The sequence below is a fragment of the Micromys minutus genome, assembly GCF_963924665.1.
Source record: "Micromys minutus genome assembly, chromosome: 23".
Taxonomy (NCBI): Eukaryota; Metazoa; Chordata; class Mammalia; order Rodentia; family Muridae; genus Micromys; species Micromys minutus.
The window spans coordinates 10971525-10991023 of record NC_137958.1 but is presented as its reverse complement, the minus strand read 5'-3'; the positions used below and the strand labels follow the sequence as shown (position 1 = coordinate 10991023).

Below are 19499 nucleotides of genomic sequence, written 5' to 3'. Positions count from 1 at the left end.
CCCACCATTCCCAAGCCTCTAACGAACACCTGGATTCCCACTTATCAGCTCTAGCCCTCATGGCGGAACCCAGGCGTCCGGCCCCCCACCCTCTGGGTCAGCGGGCATGAAGCCGAGGTTTTAGAGCCTCCCTGCCGGCCTTGTTCCTGTCCCATTGTGTGTGGGACAGGGGCGGGGCGAGGGCCAGCATCTGAGAGCCCCCTCCCACCACCCCCTCCCTGCTTCCTAAGGAAAAGGCCAGGACTCTGCTGAGCAGTCAGCAGAGTTGAGGTGAGCTGGCATGGGCAACTTGAAGAGTGTGGGCCAGGAGCCTGGGCCACCCTGTGGCCTAGGGCTCGGGTTGGGCCTAGGGCTATGCGGCAAGCAGGGCCCAGCCTCACCAGCACCAGAACCTAGCCAGGCACCAGCACCCCCGTCCCCAACCCGACCAGCACCAGACCACAGGTGAGGGGTACGTGGCTATGAGCAGGTAAGATCTGTGCATAAAGGGGTCATATGGAGGACTGAGGTCTAGCGCTGGGAAGAGCCAGGTGGAACAGGCTACCAATGCCAAAAGCTCCTAGTGTGGACAGAGCAGGATGAGGTTGCATGGCTGAGGAGAGGCCAGGGGCAAGGCCATCAGGTACTAGCTAAGAGGAAACAAGAGGCCCCGCTACAGAACTTGAGTGTCGCTCCATGCCAAGAACTATTGAACCTCAAACGAGTTACTTGGCCTCCCTGAGCCTCTGTGCGGATAAAACGTGGACTCAGCAGCACTCACCTCTTGGGTCTGTAACTTTCTAGTTCATAGGAAGCCTCTACAGACGGTAGTAATAGCTACTTAACTGGAGAAGACAGGGGCAGGGGGAGGGGCAGCTCAGGTGTGGGGTTTCACAGAACAGGAGAGAGTTGGGGCCTGAGATCCAGACTTTTGGGGTGGGGGCTAAGGCAAAGCAGCTAGGCCCGTTTCCTGCTTAAGGACTCCCTCCTCACAGATCTGCAGTCCTAACCCTCAAAAAAACTCTTCCCTGGGCCTTGAAGAGAAAAGAGTCCAGTGGGTGTCAGGCCAAGGGGCTCCTGCCAGGCCTGAGGGTCCAGAGCTGCTCAGGGACACCAGGGCCCCAAGTCCCTCCCTTCCTCATGCGCAGGCCGGCGGTTCTGAGAGGAAGTGATAAGGCCTCAGGCTTCCCTTCACACTAGGGCTGCTGTCAAGAGGGGTGTGAGTGGGAGCAAAATCAGAGTGAAGAAATCCCTGCAGGGGGCTTCCCTCAACTCAGGCCCCTGGAGTAGGGCCAGTGCCCACACCATCTCCAGTTGCCAAAGCCTGGTCCTTAAGAGGGGGTAACACAAAGAATGGGGGCTTAGGAGCCAGCGTGGTGATGTATGACTATAATCCCAGCAGTTGAGAGGTGGAGGCAGGAGGATTCTAGCCGTCTATACAGAGCTTGAGGCCAGACAGGCCTGTCTCAACACCCCCCAGCACACACACAAGAGAGGTTATTTCACTCATGGTTCAGAAAACGGAACAGCTATGATCAGGGAACAAGCATCTGCTCTGCTGGGGACTTCATGTGCCACCTCAGATGTGGTAAGGGTATCTGGAGGTGAACATTGGGACCAAACAAGGAGGCCAAAGAGCTCCTTCCAGTTCTCTCTCTCTCTCTCTCTCTCTCTCTCTCTCTCTCTCTCTCTCTCTCTCATTCTCTTTCTCGGAGCCAGCGCTCCAAACCTAGAGAGTGGTCAGGGGTAGCAGAGCACTGGGAAACAAGACAGTGCCTCAAAGCACAGCGTCCACTTTCCTGAACACCCACCTACTGGACGTGTCATTTGTCCTCGCCTTGAGGCCACTGTAAGTGGGAGCACCGAGGTACTGCCCACCTCCTAAGGCTGATGTGAGAGCTGACAGAAAGTGTTAGGAAGTGAATGGTGGGTTGAGCCTGTGAGGTTCAGTGCTCCCCTTGAAGTACAATGGGGAGACCAAAAGGAGACAAACTTCTCTCCCATGACTCTATGCATCGCTGGCCCACAACAGCCCCCCGCTAACCCGGCCCCCAGATGGACCCAGGTTTCCTCGAGTGAAGAACTGGGAAGTTGGCAGCATCACCTACGATACCCTCAGTGCGCAGGCTCAGCAGGTAAGGACAGGCCCTGTCTGTCCAAGAACTGGGCTGGGGTTGGTTGAGGCCTGGTCCTAGATCAGGGCCCAAACCAAGAAATTCCACTTTGTTCACATTTGGCCCTTGTAGTGAAAACCAGGAAGGACCAGAGGGGTCAAGGGACAGTGCAAGGATTTCAGCAAGCCTTTGGCCCTGAGCCCCAAGCCCTAAGCAACCAGACCTCATCCCATTCCCCCTCTCTGCCCTGGTCTGAGCCCATGTTTTCTCTGAGCCTGCATCCCTCTGCCCTTGCTAACCACAGCTCACTCATCCTATACTCTGATCTGATCCTGCCCTTTGTGTGCTCTGTTCTGGCTCAGGATGGACCCTGTACCCCAAGACGCTGCTTGGGATCCCTGGTATTTCCGAGGAAGTTACAGAGCCGGCCCACCCAGGGCCCTTCACCCACTGAGCAGCTACTGGGTCAAGCCCGGGACTTCATCAATCAGTACTATAACTCCATCAAAAGGTATGTTTCCCCTGTACCCCAACACCCTGACACTGAGTGCAGAAGCCTCCAGATCACCGCTCACACCCCATTCCCCAGCCCTTTCACCGTCCTGACACCGAGGCCTGTGGCCCTCCCTTCTCCCCAGGAGTGGTTCCCAGGCTCATGAGCAGCGGCTACAGGAAGTGGAGGCTGAGGTAGCAGCCACAGGCACCTACCAGCTCCGGGAGAGTGAGCTGGTGTTTGGGGCCAAGCAGGCATGGCGCAATGCTCCCCGCTGTGTGGGCCGGATCCAGTGGGGAAAGTTGCAGGTACAACGAGCTGGGCACATGCCCGGGATGGGTACCAGGGGGGCTGAACAGGCAGAGGAGGGATCCAGGAAGCTTCTGAGGCTTCCCTGGGGAGGCGGATGTAAGGCAGTGGAAGGATCCTTGTCCCACATTGCCTTTAGACACAAACCTTAAGGAGACCAGCTCCCTCCTTGGCACTCCTGGGTAAGCCTGAGCCTATTGGCTGACACATGGTGGTCAAGCCCCAGAGCCTTTGGCTGAAGCAATCAGAACCCTTGAGTACACGAGAACTCCAAGAGGAGTAGAAATGGCATCTGGAGAAGCTAGCTCACTACAAGGTCTTCTGTCAGGCTTCACCTCATACCCACTTCCCCTGAGGTCGCCGGTGACCTCGGTCCCATACCCTTCTTCCTTCGTGTTCGTACATACCACAGAACCAGCCTGGGCTACTGGAACAGCCTCAGCACTGACAGAAGCCAAGGATCTAAGGGGAACTGAACCCATGACCTTAGCCTCCTGTAAGTGGCTATTAAAGATTATGGAAAAGAAGCCACATGTTCAGTGATGCCAAAGGCGTCTCCAATAAAATATGAACAATCTATATGCCACCTGCCCAACCCTTTAAGTGGTGCAAAGCTTTAGTTTTACTTTGAACCTATCAAGCTTCCATCATCGGTTCCACCCACTGCTGTGTCCTTCCCTTGTCCAATGGTCACCACTGCCACCCCTACCCTGTCATAAATTACCTTCTTGGTCAGGCAGGGTAGAACGTCCCAGCCTTCTAGCATTGGGATGCTGCTGGCAGGGTCCCTAGAGCTGTCTAATGCAGCCATCTCTTCCCATTTCCATCATCTGGCTCAAGGGAGCTGGATGCTTACCTGCCTTGGCATGAGCACTCAGTACCAGTGCCAATATCAACTAGGAATCTTCCACTGACATCAACTCAACAGTAAGCAGGCGCCCCTCTGTGCTGTTTCAAGTCTGCCCTGTGGGGAATGGGGAGATGGGGCCTGGGAAAATCAGGCTATGCTGAGCAGACAAGGCTGTTAGACGGAAGAGGGTCAGTAGGGCATAAATGTTAAAAGTACTGGTCACATGGACAGTTGGTATCTCCTCCAGACCCTGCCTCTTTCCCAAGAAACCCCATACCAGTGCTCCCCTAGAGCTGACAATCAAAATCTCATCTCTTTCCTACACCCTTGGCCGGTTCTCCTTGGGCCTAGGTATTTGATGCTCGGGACTGCAGGACCGCACAGGAAATGTTCACTTACATCTGCAACCACATTAAGTATGCGACAAACCGAGGCAACCTTCGGTGAGTGACCCCACCCCAGGCCCAAGCCCACCCCAGACAGCAGTAAAGGGTCTCTAACCAGTTTCATTCCCCACGTCAGTTCAGCCATCACAGTGTTCCCTCAGCGCTCCTCTGGCCGGGGAGACTTCCGGATCTGGAACAGCCAGCTGGTGCGCTATGCGGGCTACAGGCAGCAGGATGGCTCCGTGCGAGGGGACCCTGCCAACGTGGAGATCACTGAGGTGGTGTGCTACTTTGCTTTCTAGTGCTGCCATAAAACACTGACCAAAAGTAATTTGGGGGATGAAAGGGTTTCTTTCCTCTATCAGCTCACGGGTCCCTCCATTACTGAAGGAAGTCAGGGCATGAACCAGGGGGACCATAAAGGATGCCGTTTACTGGCCTGCTCAGTATACATAGCTCATGATGAGTTATTTAGGGATGGCACTGCCCACAGTGTGCTGGGCCCCCCCTACATCAATCAGTAATCAATAAAATCTTCCATAGACATGGCCACAGGCCAATCTGGTGATGCTTTCCTGGGTGTGTCAAGCTGACAACCAAGTGTAGCCATCACAAGTGGGAACCAAGACTTGCAAGGATAGGGAAACCAGGGAACACACTGTGTGGGAATACAGATAAGAGGTCAGTGAGCAGAAGGGGGGAGGGGCTTCCTTGAGATGAACGTCAGACATGGTGGTACACTCCTATAATCCTTGACCTGAGAGGTCCAAGAAAGAGGGTCGGGAGTTCAAGGCAAGCCTTGAAAACGAGAGTGCTCCAGTGGGGTATAGACACAGCCACTGAAGAGTCCCTGAGGTAAAGAGTGGGGAATGGCTAATGGTGAGGATTCCTAGTGAGGTCAGGAGTCATAGCCCTTGACCCCTCTACCTGCTTCCTACAGCTCTGTATCCAGCATGGCTGGACCCCAGGAAATGGCCGCTTTGATGTGCTGCCCCTGCTACTCCAGGCTCCCGACGAGCCTCCAGAACTTTTCACTCTGCCCCCAGAGCTGGTCCTCGAGGTCCCTCTGGAGCACCCCACGTGAGCATGAAAGGACGAGGGTGGGATGAGGCTACCTAAAGCCCTTTGAGGAGGGACTGTGGGGGACACCTGGCAACTCTACAAAAAGGCTAATAAAGTCCCTACCCCTAGGCTAGAGTGGTTTGCTGCCCTTGGCCTGCGCTGGTATGCCCTCCCAGCTGTGTCCAACATGCTGCTAGAAATCGGGGGCCTGGAGTTTCCTGCTGCCCCTTTCAGCGGCTGGTACATGAGTTCAGAGATTGGCATGAGGGACCTGTGTGACCCTCATCGGTACAACATACTTGAGGTGAGGGAATGCTGAGGAAAAAGGACATGAAGCTGTATGCCGCCCCCAACCCCACCCATGGGAAAGTGTGAGTCAGGCTCAAGGATGTGAGTGAGTTTCGGAGTCACAAAGGTGGGAAGGAGAGATGCTAAGTGAGAAAGCTTGTGAAGGATAGATTTCATCAGATTCTCAAAGGGGTGTGCATATGTGAGTGTGTGCATGTATGGATGTGTCTACATGTATGCTCATGTGTGTGTGTGAATGTACGTGTGTGAGTGCGTATATGTATGTGTGTATAGATGTGTGTGTATGTATGTGCATGTGTGTGTGTGTGTGTGTGTGTGTGTGTGTGTGTTGCCAGGCTGGCCCTGAACTCATGGTAATCTTCCTGCCTTAGCATCCCAATTGCCAGAATTATTACCTTGAACCGCCATGCCTGGTTAAAAGGGAACCTTATCTCAGAAAAGGCTTACACTCCACTTCAGAGATGAGAAATAAAGGCCCTCTCTGTTCCACAGTATCTTTCTGGTCAAAGCACTGACCCAATCCAGTTTTCCTCTCACCCCCTCCTCCTCTCCTCTTTCTGCTGCTTCTGTTCAACCTGACCCAGGATGTGGCTGTCTGCATGGATCTAGACACCCGGACAACCTCATCACTGTGGAAAGACAAGGCTGCGGTGGAAATTAATGTGGCTGTACTGCACAGTTACCAGGTATACAGGCCTCATCTGGGGTTAGGAAACGCAGACACTAGGCAGTTGAGAAGTATTGTAGTCCCTGTGTCACGGGGCTCGCTGTGTCTGCAACTCTGGATACACAGGCACTAGTTCTAGGTAACACAGTATGCTACCCAAGTTCCTGCCAGAAACCCTGCTCAGTAATTGGTCCTAAGACATAGTGTGATATGGCATCTGGACTCTCTAATGCTAGGTAGAAAACATGCTGGGTACAGGAGTGTCATAATACAGTGTGTGTGTGTGTGTGTGTGTGTGTGTGTGCGCGCGTGCGTGTGTGGTAGGGTGTGGTTCGAGGTGCCGAGGGAATACCTCCACAGAGTCTAAAAGGGTTCAGAAAGGACTTGAGAATGTGGCACAGTGGTAACCGTGACGCTCCAGGTTCTATCTCCGCAACACTGGTGGCAAGTCACACAGACACTGGACACGGGAACATGACTACGGAATCTGCTGGAGATTTGAGAGGGAATAGGCTGGATTCACAGTGGTAAAGCTGGGATCTGTACAGCACTGCTGAGACCAGACTCTTCTACCCCCACCGCAGCTGGCCAAAGTGACCATTGTAGACCACCACGCCGCCACAGCCTCCTTCATGAAGCACTTGGAAAATGAACAGAAGGCCAGAGGGGGCTGCCCTGCCGACTGGGCCTGGATCGTGCCCCCCATCTCAGGCAGCCTCACTCCTGTCTTCCATCAAGAGATGGTCAACTATTTCCTTTCCCCTGCCTTCCGATACCAGGTACCCAACCCAACTGGCTCCTGCCCACCTAGTTTAGCCTTGGGCAGCCCACAGGCACTACTAACTTTTCTTTCATGCTCCTCCCCTCCCCCACCCATCACTTTTTTGCAGCCCGACCCCTGGAAGGGAAGTGCAGCAAAGGGTGCAGGTATCACCAGGAAGAAGACCTTTAAGGAAGTAGCCAAGTGGGTACCCTGGGACTGCGTCCCTTCCCCATACTCTAGTGTGGCACCCCAAGACTTTGCAGAAATGAGTTCTGGGCCCCTACCTGGGAGATCTGACCTCTGTGCACCTAAGATGCCCTTCCCCCACCCTTGCTTACAGTGCAGTGAAGATCTCTGCCTCCCTCATGGGCACAGTGATGGCGAAGCGTGTGAAGGCAACTATCCTGTATGGCTCTGAGACTGGCCGGGCCCAGAGCTACGCACAGCAGCTGGGGAGGCTCTTCCGGAAGGCGTTTGATCCCCGGGTAAGACTGAAGCCTGAGAGGCAGTGGGCTGGAAAGAGTAAAGAGTCTGTCCACCTCTTCAGAGGTGTCTGAGGACAAGAGGGCTAAAAGTAAGGGTTCATTTCAAGTCCCATGGTGGCACATCCCTGTAACCCCAACACTTTGGCAGTAGAGTCAAGAGGATCAAGGGTCATCCTTGGTTACATAATGAGTTCAAAGCTGCATAAGACCCTGTCTCAAAAAAATAAAAGTCGGTTCACAAAGAAAGCGACCGTCTACAAGGATTCAAGGTACAATCAGCCCGACAGGGACAGTAGGAAGACAGGTGTCAACGCCCATCTTCTCACCATAGGTCCTGTGCATGGATGAATACGATGTGGTGTCCCTAGAGCACGAGGCGCTGGTATTGGTGGTGACCAGCACATTTGGCAATGGGGATCCCCCAGAGAATGGAGAGGTAAGGCTTTCAGGAGTGGGAGACTGAGAAAAGATCCAAAACAGAACCAGCTAGACAGGCAGACGCAAGCACACACATGCACATTGATTTGTGCGCGCGTGCGCGCACACACACACACACACACACACACACACATACTCAGCAGGATAAAAAACGAATATGCTGAAGTAGCCCCCCTTCCTGATGGGAATGTGATCTGACTGCTGGGAACCTTGATTCCTGTGTCCCCAGCCATCTCTATTATTGGTGCAATTCTTTTGATATAGGGAAGGCACTTCCTGGCTGACCAAAGAATACTCCCAGGTCTTGCCAGCTGAGAAAAACGATTCCCTGAAAGTTTCAGTATTTTAACCTCCCCTTTTCTTGTTTTGAAAAAAGAAGAGTGCACACTCTCTGGATTGAGAGTTGTTGAGTGGCTTCACTCATTCAACATGCCTTAAAAGAAACATGTCTTATGGCTAACCATTCTCTTTTCATGGTATGCCTCTGTACCCTGAGTTTGAAGCATTTCTGCTCATCTATCTGTTCCAGCTTTAGATGTCAGGTCCCTTATGAGTCCTTAGTCCCTCCTCTAGAATCCAAAGTTAAATGCCCACAGCAAGCTTAAATTCTGACAGAAGCCCTTTCCCTAATTCTCATCTGCTTTAAAAACAAATAAACAAACAAACAAACAAACAAAAAAACCCACTTGAGTCAGAAGTGGTATCACGTATAATCCTAGCACTGAAGGGCACAGGCAGGAAGATCTAGAGTTCAAGTTTACCTACAGCTGTATTGTGAGTTCAAGGCCAGTCTTGGCTTCAGGAGACCCAAAACGGGAATGTCTTAATTACCAGGACTAGGGAGTAGGTGGGTCTCAGGCTAGTTTTATCTACATAATGAGGCTCTACCTCAACAAACAAACAAAACAAAATGCAAACAAACAAAGACTGAGCCAGAGGAGATGAGTTGGCTCAGCAGGAAAGGGTTTTTCGCCACTGTGCCTGAGGCTCTTAGGTTCTTCTCTAGGACCTGAATAGTAGGACAGAAACAACTCCTGAGAATTGTCCTCTGACCACACATGTACATGCACACACACACACACACACACACACACACACACACACACACACACAACTAAGTTAAAAATAAGAGCAATAAAAAATTAATATCAAACAAAAGAACCCAAACATCTGTCTCCACATCTGCTCAGTACCTGATGGGGTCTGCCTGTGCATCATGACATCACATGTCAGGCAAGACAGTAGGAGTGCTCTAGGGAGAGCTGCCCTTATACCAGGGCTTTCCAATACAGCCCCATTAATCCATTAATCCATGGATGGATTAAACCACTCATGAATGCAGAGCCCTCTCAACCCAATGATCTCCAAAGGTCTGGTCTCCAAATGTCATTAACACAACATTGGAGGGACAAACACTCAAACCATGAGTGTTCATCATGATTTGGCTTTTTGACATAAAAGTAGAGTGTGTTACCCACAGTCCTAGCAAGACAGAGCCTTTCATCAGCCAGGAAAGCCCATCAGTTTCTCCAGGTCAGTCCCCTGTCTCAGCAGATGGATTTCACCTGCTCAAGAACAACACATGAATGGAGGCATAGGTCTCCTTGTCCCTGTCCATGGGTCAGGACTTTCCTTCCCTGCTGAGTAGTGTTCACTTTGTGGACAGCCCCAGTGTGTTTATTCATTCTTCTGTTGATAGACACTTGGACTGCTTCCAGCTTGGGGTTATTAAGAATAAACTGTTAAGAATATCCTTGGAGCAGGCTTGTGTGGGCTTGTGTTTTCATTTATCTTGGATAAATACCCAGGAGTAGAGCTGTTGGGCAATAGGAAAGATGTAAGTTTAACTTAAAAAAAATTGTCAGATGGTCAGATTGAACTATACTTTTGAGATGTGAGCATTTAAATTTTACACCCCCACTCCCCAATTTTTTAAAGGAAGAAACTCAGGGATATATCCCACAGAAAACAGAGTATACACACCAAAGATATGAACAAGAGTATTTATAGGAACATTGCTCATAACACCCACACTGGAAACAATTCAAGTGCCAATCAACAATAAATTGGATAAACAATGATAAATTCACATGTGATTCAGCAGTGTGAACGAATAACACAACACAGTACAGAGGAGAAGGGAAAGCAGGCCGTAAAAATACGTGTGGTACAATCCACTTTGTCTGAAGTTCAAAACCAGGCAGCTCTAAGCCAGAGGTCAGCTCGCTCTGCAGAATAGAGTAAGGTACAAAAGTGACTTCATGACGCTGCCCGTATTTCCTAAGGACTGCTGGCCACACACATCTGGTGTGTGAAAACATACATGACTGTGCAGTTACTCTAAGATGTTTACAAACTAAGGTCAAGGGGGATAGGAAAGTTGGTAGGGTGTTTGACTAGCGTGTACAAGGTTTGAACCCTGGCAGTTTATCAGGTGTGGCGGCACACAAGTAATCTCAGCACTCAGGAGCTGGAGGCAAGAGGATTAGAAACTCAAGGTCATATTTTTTGGCAATATAGCAAATTAGAATCCAGACTAAGCGACAAGATATTCTCTCTCTTAAAAAAAAAAAAAATCCTGATGTTCTCATGTACTGACCACAGTAACCCACAAACATCCCGCCCAGCTCAGCTGTAGTTTATTCTTAGAAGCTGCGTTGTATGTAATTTCAAGCGTGTTTTCATTGGTGCCAAATCGTGAAACAGCCTTCTGGGTGGACCACTTAAGAAATCCCCCTGGAGACAGGACACTGCAATCAGGCCCTAAAGCATTCCCTAAGTAGCTAACATGCTGGGGGCTGTTCATGCCCAGTGATGATGTGGACAAGCAAGAGCTGCATTCCATCTGCCACTCAAGGAGGGTTTGACCACCCCACCAAGTTCTAACACCGTGTGTGTGTGTGTGTGTGTGTGTGTGTGTGTGTGTGTGTTACACTATGCATGTGGAGGTCAGAGGACCTTGGTGGAGTTGGTTCTCTCTTTCCACTTTTATATGGCTCAGGGTCAAAACTCAAGTCCTCACCCTTTTACAGCAAGCATGTTTACCTGCTGTGCCTTCTCTCTGTGTAGTTTTGACTCACTACACAGACCAGGCTAGCCTCAAATTCACACAGTTCTACCTGCTGGGACTAGAAGTATGTACCACTACACCTGGCATACCACCCAGTTTTTAAAGCCCTTCATTCAGCCACCCCACCTCTAAAGACCATCTGAATGAGCCATATGAAGATGTGTGAGGTATGTGTGAGGATGCCGGTGAACTATTCACAGATCACCCAATGCCCTTCTGTCATAGGGAAGTAATACACCACCACACAGTAACAGACTAGTAATGGACTAGGACGTAGTCAACAGAGAGAATGAGGTCAAGGGCCTAGAGAGACGTCTTAGCAGCTGAGACTTCTCTTCCAGCAGACTCTGCTTTGAGTCTCAGCACTCACACAGAGGCTCACAACTGTCTGTAACTCCAGTTCCAGGGGATTGGACACCCTTTTCTCGCCTCCATGGTTACTAGGCACACACATGGTACACAGACAGACCTGCAGGCAAAACACTCATATGCACAAAATAAATACATCTCAAAAAGAAAGAAAAAAACAAAGAAAAAAAGAAATGAGGCCAAGTTTCAGGTGTTGGCCTATAAAGATGTCCACATAGGTCACTGATAAAAAGCAAGCAAGAATTACATGGTTCTATTTTAAAAAAAAAAAAAACAGAAACCCAAATACACCTATTTAAGCACCAACAGCCCCCAATTTAGTGTGTGCTTCTCTTTCAATTGTAACTTTTTACTTTATGACAGTGGGAAAGCAATATGAGTCCATTAGAAACTGCACTGCAAATCTTAAACTTGGGTCTGTGTCCAAACAAGAAACGAGGAGTGGGCCCTGCCTTCGGGTTGTTGGGCAGCTCCCAGTTAGCCAGACGTTTGTGGGGAACAACTGACTCGGCAATGAGACCCCTTGATGAGATTAGATGAGAGAGTGGGATGAAGGGTATGCGGATGCTCTGTTAAACCCTAAGCCGTACAGTGGGTGGGTCGAGATGTAGCCCCACGGTGAGTCAAAGTGTGCATGCTCATTGATACTAGGAAGTTCCCACCTGTCAGCAGTACACACCACACACACACACACACACACACACACACACACACACACACGGTTAAGTGGCAAGGGAGAATAAGGCTAGGCTTTCTCTTTTACTTTCTGTACCTCTGCAGTGTGGTTTTTTCAAAAGGCAAGATTTAGACTTTTCGAACCAGAAGTTACTAATGAAGACTGATAAGGACAAGGCAGCCTGGTTTTAAGGTCCTGTATAGTATAAAATAAAACTAACCAGCATGCAAACTCTTCCCTGTGCAGAGCTTTGCAGCGGCACTGATGGAAATGTCGGGCCCCTACAACAGCTCCCCTCGGCCTGAGCAGCACAAGTGAGTAGGCAGAGGGAACGAGGGGCGTCCGGAGTCTGAGGGAGCACTAAAGAGAGCATGAGTCTCCAGGCCCAGGACTCCCCTCTATAATCCTAAGGTCTCCTCCAAAAGGAGAGACAGAGAAGAGGCCCCCACCACCACAGCCCTTATCACCCCAGGAGTAGAAACCCCAAAACTATTCCCTGACTGGGTGTGGGTCAGGTTCCCGGTTCCTGTAACACCTTATCTTTACCGTCTCTTGCCAGGAGTTACAAAATCCGATTCAACAGTGTCTCCTGCTCAGACCCACTGGTATCCTCTTGGCGGCGCAAGAGGAAGGAGTCCAGCAACACAGACAGTGCAGGGGCCCTGGGCACCCTCAGGTTGGGGGTCCTCAACTAAGGAGGGTGAATGGAAGAGACAAACTTAACCTGGGTAAACATGGGCTGGCATGGGGGCTCCAGCAACGGTTCCCTGTACCGCAGGTTCTGTGTGTTTGGGCTGGGCTCCCGAGCATACCCACACTTCTGTGCCTTTGCTCGAGCCGTGGACACAAGGCTGGAGGAGCTGGGAGGGGAGCGACTATTGCAGCTGGGCCAGGGTGATGAGCTCTGTGGCCAGGAGGAGGCTTTCCGAGGCTGGGCCCAGGCAGCCTTTCAGGTGAGCTCCCATTTGACCTGTATCTGACCTGGGCTGGCCCCATGCTCTGACTCCAATGGACCTGGGATGCCTCCTCCAGGCTTTTGTAGCTGAAAGCAGAAATACTGAGGCTGGAGACTCGCTGACTTCCTAATCTGGTCCTCTGGCCATTCATTCCCTGTTTCTTTCCAAATATGCCTTCATTTGCCCCTCCATGGCTAGCTCTTCCAGAATCAACCCCGAGCAGTAGACAACAGGTCCTACCAACAGAAATTCTACACCAAGCCAGAAATACAGCAAAAGAGGAGAGGCAAGGCCTACAGTCATAAGCTGGTGCTAAGAACTAGAGCACAAAGGGGAAAGGTGCAGGCATCAGGGCCTCTACTCAAGGCAGCCAAGATGGAAGAAAGGGGGTACCCAGAGGATCAGAGGTCAGGACTGAAGCTGAGTCTGGAGACCATCCCAGTGCCTGGCCTAGAGGACTAGTTCTGGCCACAGAAGTATCCCAGAGAACTTCCTCAGGGCCTCATCGCCTTGATGATTCTCACTTGGTGCAGGGATTCCCCCACATCTGTCTGTCCATCTGGGACTCTGTTTTAGCCAGTCAGGATGCAAGGCAAGAAGAGGGGCTTCTTTAGAGGTGTGAGAGTCAGAGCGTTTGCTTAAAGGAGAAGGTCAAAAATTTTTTTTAAAAAATGAGAAATAGAAAATCAGTGCCAGAGAATACTGGCAAATGGAGATGCTGGAAATTTCGGGGTCAGGTGAAACCACAATGTGAAGTTTCCGTGAGGTGATGCAAACGAACAGAAGTATCTGACAAGCAGGAATATGGCCTCACTGGGACCGGAGCAGTGGAGATCTGAAGGAAGGGAGAGGATGGAGGAAGGAAGGAAGAGATATAAGGTTGCACATACTAGAAAAAGAAACAGTAACAGCCTGGAGATAGAACCCAGCCCATCACGGGCCAAGGAAGGAAGGAAGAGATAAAAGGCTGCACACCCTGGAAAAGAAACAGTAACAGCCTGGAGTCACCGGGAGCCCTAGATCTCAAGGCTAGGAGAGCAAACTGCTAGTCAACTTTTCCCTGACCTGAAGCAGACAAAGCAGGCTCACTACACCTCCCACACTAAGATAGCACCCGCCCGCTGCACTTTGCACAGAGTGGGGCTGAGGGTATGTAGCTCAAGTGGTGTTTGCCCAGCACGCACTAGCCCTGGGTTCAGCTCTTGGTACTACAAAAAAACAAGTTAGTAGTGGTACACTCGTGTACTTGGAAGGTGGAGGCAGGAGGATTAGAAGTTCAAGGCCATCTTGTCTACATAGCAAGTTGGAGGCCAGCCTGGTCTACAAAAGATCCTGCCTCTAAAAATGAAAGTATCTTATGTTTTCTGGAACCTTATGAGGGATCGAGATGAGACACTGAGACACATGGGTGTTAAGTATGGGGAGAATCCAATGCAGGTCTGAGTTCATAGCTGCCTGTTCTGAGCTACTATATGTTTAACCGTGCACCCGGGGACAGAGATCAGTACTCATCAGACAAGTGTGACAATTCAGGGCCCCCACATGAGCTAGAAAATAAGGTGTCATCGTCAGCAACAGCCTCAGGTTCTCACCACTTCATCCTCTGTCTCTGAATCTGTACCTGAAAAGATAGCTGGAAGGCCAAGCCCTCCTCCCTTGACACGCCCCTCCCCCACTTCTCACCGCGGCTCCCCCATGGCAAGCAGCCTTAGACCATCCCCTACTCATCCCTCAGGCCGCCTGTGAAACCTTCTGTGTGGGAGAAGATACCAAAGCTGCTGCCCGAGATATCTTCAGCCCCAAGCGCAGCTGGAAGCGCCAGAGGTACCGGCTGAGCACCCAGGCTGAGAGCCTGCAATTGCTACCAGGTACAACCCTGACCTCAGCCTGACCTTGCTGAGTGGGGCGTCCGAGGATTCTCCCCCACAGACCAGGACCCACTCAGTTGCTCAAGTCCCTTTACCATCTGCTTCCCAGGGCTGACTCACGTGCACAGGCGGAAGATGTTCCAGGCTACAATTCTCTCTGTGGAAAACCTACAGAGCAGCAAATCCACGTGAGGAATATGGTTCACCCCACTCTCCTCACTATTAGGATCCCTCTTCATTCAGAACATAGCCTCCTCCTTCTCCCGGGTTCCTCCTTCTCCTTGCTGGCCTCTGACCTCAATAGCTGCCTTCTTCCACACCCCAGCCGAGCCACAATCCTGGTGCGTCTGGACACTGGAGGCCAGGAAGGACTGCAGTACCAACCAGGGGACCACATAGGTGTGTGCCCACCAAACCGGCCTGGCCTAGTGGAGGCGCTGCTGAGCCGAGTGGAGGACCCTCCTCCGTCCTCAGAGCCCGTGGCCGTGGAACAACTGGAGAAAGGCAGCCCTGGTGAGCATCATTGGCTTCGGTAGGAGAGCGAGAGCCTGCTGTGTCCTGGCATAGGACCTCACGCTGCTCAGCACTAACAGAGTTGTCACCCTGCTTTACACCTGGGTTCTACCCGGACCTAGCTGCCACTCCAGCCAGGATGGCCTTGTTGCTTGGTCCTTTCCCAGAACCCACAAAGCACCCTAAAAGCCTTCTCCAACTCCCACAATCTAATTTCTCTAAAGTTGGCCTATCTTCTCCCAAACAATGCCTGGAGTTATTTTGGTGGGGTTAAGGGCAGAAGAGATCAGACTAACCTAGTCCAGCCCAGCCAGGGTCCCCGAAAGACACCAAGGCTGCACAGACAAGCCCATGCCACCATTCTAGGGCAGATTTTCCAATAAGACAAAGTGATTTAGCATCCCCCCCTCCCCCCAAGAGTGAATGTCAGCTCGGACCATCCAGCCCCAGCGGGCTCCTCTCTCAGAGCACCCTGTGCCCTGCCTCTAGGTGGCCCTCCCCCAGGCTGGGTACGGGACCCCCGGCTCCCCCCATGTACGCTGCGCCAGGCTCTCACCTACTTCCTGGACATCACTTCCCCGCCAAGCCCTCGCCTCCTCCGATTGCTCAGCACCCTGGCAGAAGAGTCCGGCGAACAGCAGGAGCTAGAGGCTCTCAGCCAGGTGGGAGCCATGATTCCGGAAGCCCCGGGGGCTGGACTAGAAGAGGATATGTAGGGGGATATTCCATGGCAGGAAATACTGTGCACGCCAGGTCCTCTGGACTTGTTTCTCCTAGCCAATATGCTCTGCGGTTTAAGACCTGTTTCCAGGTTGACCGGCTCCATCTCTGGGTGCTGAGGGTCTTCAAGTAGAGTGTGTTGGCCTGAGGGGGTGCCTGGGGGGGTGCTCTGGGAAGGTAAGCCACTCTGAGGACTGTGGGGCTCTCAACTCAGCACATCTGCCCCCAGGACCCCCGGCGCTACGAGGAGTGGAAATGGTTCCGCTGCCCCACACTGCTAGAGGTGCTGGAGCAATTTCCATCAGTGGCCCTGCCTGCCCCGCTGATCCTTACCCAGCTGCCCCTGCTCCAGCCCCGGTACTACTCCGTCAGCTCAGCACCCAACGCTCACCCAGGAGAGATCCACCTCACTGTAGCTGTGCTTGCATACAGAACCCAGGGTGAGGCTGGGAGCAGGAAAAGCCTGGTCGTGGCAAGACTAAGACAGACGTCTGAATGATTTCTCATCCTAACCCCTAGATGGGCTGGGCCCTCTGCACTACGGTGTCTGTTCCACGTGGATGAGCCAACTCAAGGCAGGAGACCCGGTGCCCTGCTTCATTAGGGGGTGAGTGAGGCCTCTTGGGTAGGAAAGGGCAACCAGAAGAGGTTGTCTGTGTCCAGATGGGGGGGGGGTATATATATATATGGTAGGTACAAGTGAGGAATGTGGGGGGGGGCAGGGGTCTCACAAGATTAGCTGGTAAATACTAAAAGCCTATTATTACATCAAGAACGGTGGGTCTCTGGGTCACTTCCCAACTATGATGAGCTTTGGGCCGAGATAACTTGGTGCAGGGTCCTGCCCCTGAAACCACAACTACCAGCAACAACATAGATTAGACAGTAGCCCTGCTGCTTGGTGAAAGTGTGGCCCCTGCGTGCTTCTCTATGTCCTTGGCTATAGCCTGTGTTAAAAGGCTTGGCTTCTGTCAACCGTAGTGGTATATACCTTTAATTCCCCACACTCAGAAGGCAAAAGCAAGTGAAACTCATGTTCAAGGCCAGCCTGGTCTACAAAAAGAGTTTCCAGGTCATCCAAGACTATTCAGGGAGATCCTGTCTCAGAAGAGAGCAAGAGAGAGACTCAGCCAGGCAGTGACATTGCACGCCTTTAAACCCAACATTTAGAGATAGAGGCCAAGCTTAAGAGCTAAGTTTGAGGCCAGCCTGGTCTACATAGTGAGTTCCAGAATAGCCAAGGCTACACAAAGAAACCCTATCTGGGAAAAAAAAACAAACAAACAACCAAACAAACAAAAGAGACTCATTTGTCATTGTTCCTTAGGCTTTCCTGTCTGTACAGCCATAGCTTTGTTGATATGTCACGGGTGACATAAGGAGATCTTAACGGACTCTCTCTGGCTAGGGCTCCCTCCTTCCGGCTGCCACCTGATCCTAATTTGCCTTGCATCCTGGTGGGCCCAGGGACTGGCATTGCTCCCTTCCGGGGATTCTGGCAGGACCGATTGCACGACATTGAGATCAAAGGTGAGGCTACGTTAAGGATGCACCTGGAAGTCAGAAGGGAGCCAAGCAGAAAAGGAGTGGGCTGGAAGAAATGACCATTAAAGAAACTAGGTCCAAGAAAAAAAAACTGTATTTAATGGGGAGGGGAGGAGAGGCAAGGTCTGGGTCAGGTGAGGTCCTGTTTGTCAGACTTCCTGGTGGTCTCTCAGCATATAGTAGGTTTTGAAATGGATGGAGGATAAAGAAGGGAGGGACAGGGCAGGAATTCAAATAGCACACGACTCTAAGTCTATTTGTTGTGAAGTCAGAACACTTCTGGGGTGACCCAATCTATAAAATGACAGGGTGTTCAGGTCAGGCACAGAGGCGTCAATCAAAGAAGATTGGGTGGGATAGGACTAGAGCGAGTTAGAAGACCTGGGATGTCACACAAGGCCATAGGTACAGAATTGAGTCAGTAGAGCAGTTTCCTTCTATAAATCAAAGGTGTGCAAGGGTCTGGGCAGAAAGCATCCTATTTTGCCCCTAGAGGCTGAACAGTCAAAATGAAAGCCAAAAGTCTGGCTGGCAACCTGGGCACGAGTGGCCTGGAGGTGGGGTTACCAGGACTGTAACAGAAGAAGCCCTTCCAAATCTCCATGTTGCTCACAGGGCTGCAGCCTGCCCCCATGACTTTGGTGTTTGGCTGCCGATGCTCCGAACTCGACCATCTATACCGGGACGAAGTACTGGATGCCCAGCAGCGTGGAGTGTTTGGACAAGTCCTCACCGCCTTTTCCAGGGATCCTGGCAGCCCCAAGGTACCAGGGCGGGTGTAGAGATGGCGTGACAAGGCCGTTCCCAAGCCCCGCCCCTCCCAAGCCCTTGGCTGGCCTGGGAGTTCTCACAGCAAGGCCCGCCCCTAGACCTACGTGCAAGACCTCCTGAGGACAGAGCTGGCCTCGGAAGTTCACCGCGTGTTGTGCCTCGAGCAAGGACACATGTTTGTCTGCGGCGATGTCACTATGGCAACCAGCGTCCTGCAAACTGTGCAGCGAATTCTGGCAACAGAGGGCGGCATGGAGCTGGACGAAGCCGGTGACGTCATCGGCGTGCTGCGGGTGCGAAGGGGCAGACCTGACCAGGCAAGGGTAGATATCTACGCTAGAGGCTCCTGTTCGGATTCTGATCCATTGAGTTCTTTTCCTTCCCGCAGGATCAGCAACGCTATCACGAGGACATCTTCGGACTCACATTGCGCACCCAGGAAGTGACAAGCCGCATACGCACCCAGAGCTTTTCTTTGCAGGAGCGACAGCTGAGGAGCGCAGTTCCCTGGTCCTTTGACCCGCCTGGGCCAGAAACGCCTGGTTCCTGACATTCTTCTTCCCCTCCAGTTCCGGGAGATCGGTTCACCAAGGCTACCCCCCCCACCCCCCGCCCGAATGCTTACAGCAACAGTCGCAAGGCTGCAGATTTAAGAACTCTCCTCTCTCCAGTTTACCTAGGCTGGGAGGGGGTCGGCCTAAATCTTGAAGGTTCCTCCAGATGTGGTGTTTAGGGCATCCTACTCCTACCCTCTTCGTATGCTTTGATCGACTGGAGACTCGCTTTTTCTCTCTCTGGAGTATCTTACCTTTAAAGTCTAAGTCATCCCAATATTTATTGAAAATTTTATCTTAAAAGATCATGCCAGATGCCGTGAGATGCCCAACCCAACACTTGTGAATTATAGTGATTGAAAAAGAGACTTATTCGATGCTTTAATGTGTAAAGATGTCGGGATAATAATTCTTTGACAGTGAGTCCCAGACACCTCTCTGTAACCCAGTACTCTGAAAAACAAAAGTTTCTAACCAGACACAGACAGTTCTGTGATTGAGTGAACAGGTACAGCCCTCAGCTGTCAGGAGTGGGGCATGGCACACATTCCTATGCCAAAGATGTGCAGCACAGCCGTGAGCAATTTCTGCTGCTTGTTTCG

At 51.6% G+C, this 19499-nt stretch overlaps 1 protein-coding gene across 2 annotated transcripts; it reads left to right on the top strand.

Moving 5' to 3' along the window:
- The first annotated feature begins 275 nt into the window (after positions 1–275).
- Positions 276–19234, top strand: NOS3 (nitric oxide synthase 3). Of its 2 annotated transcripts, none has more exons than XM_080936401.1 (26): positions 276–444; positions 2012–2114; positions 2456–2604; positions 2732–2894; positions 4097–4188; positions 4268–4409; positions 5072–5211; positions 5323–5497; positions 6087–6188; positions 6754–6948; positions 7060–7133; positions 7273–7417; positions 7749–7853; positions 12217–12284; positions 12530–12646; positions 12749–12923; positions 14662–14794; positions 14904–14982; positions 15120–15307; positions 15797–15969; positions 16257–16467; positions 16547–16634; positions 17436–17557; positions 18188–18336; positions 18442–18636; positions 18732–19234. In XM_080936401.1, exons 1-26 carry the CDS (start codon positions 281–283, stop codon positions 18891–18893), a joined length of 3609 nt encoding a protein of 1202 aa, XP_080792527.1. In that variant the 5' UTR covers positions 276–280; the 3' UTR covers positions 18894–19234. The 2 variants fall into 2 exon arrangements, with proteins under 2 accessions (XP_080792527.1, XP_080792528.1); XM_080936402.1 differs by having other exon boundaries at positions 334–469.
- The last annotated feature ends 265 nt before the right edge of the window (positions 19235–19499 follow it).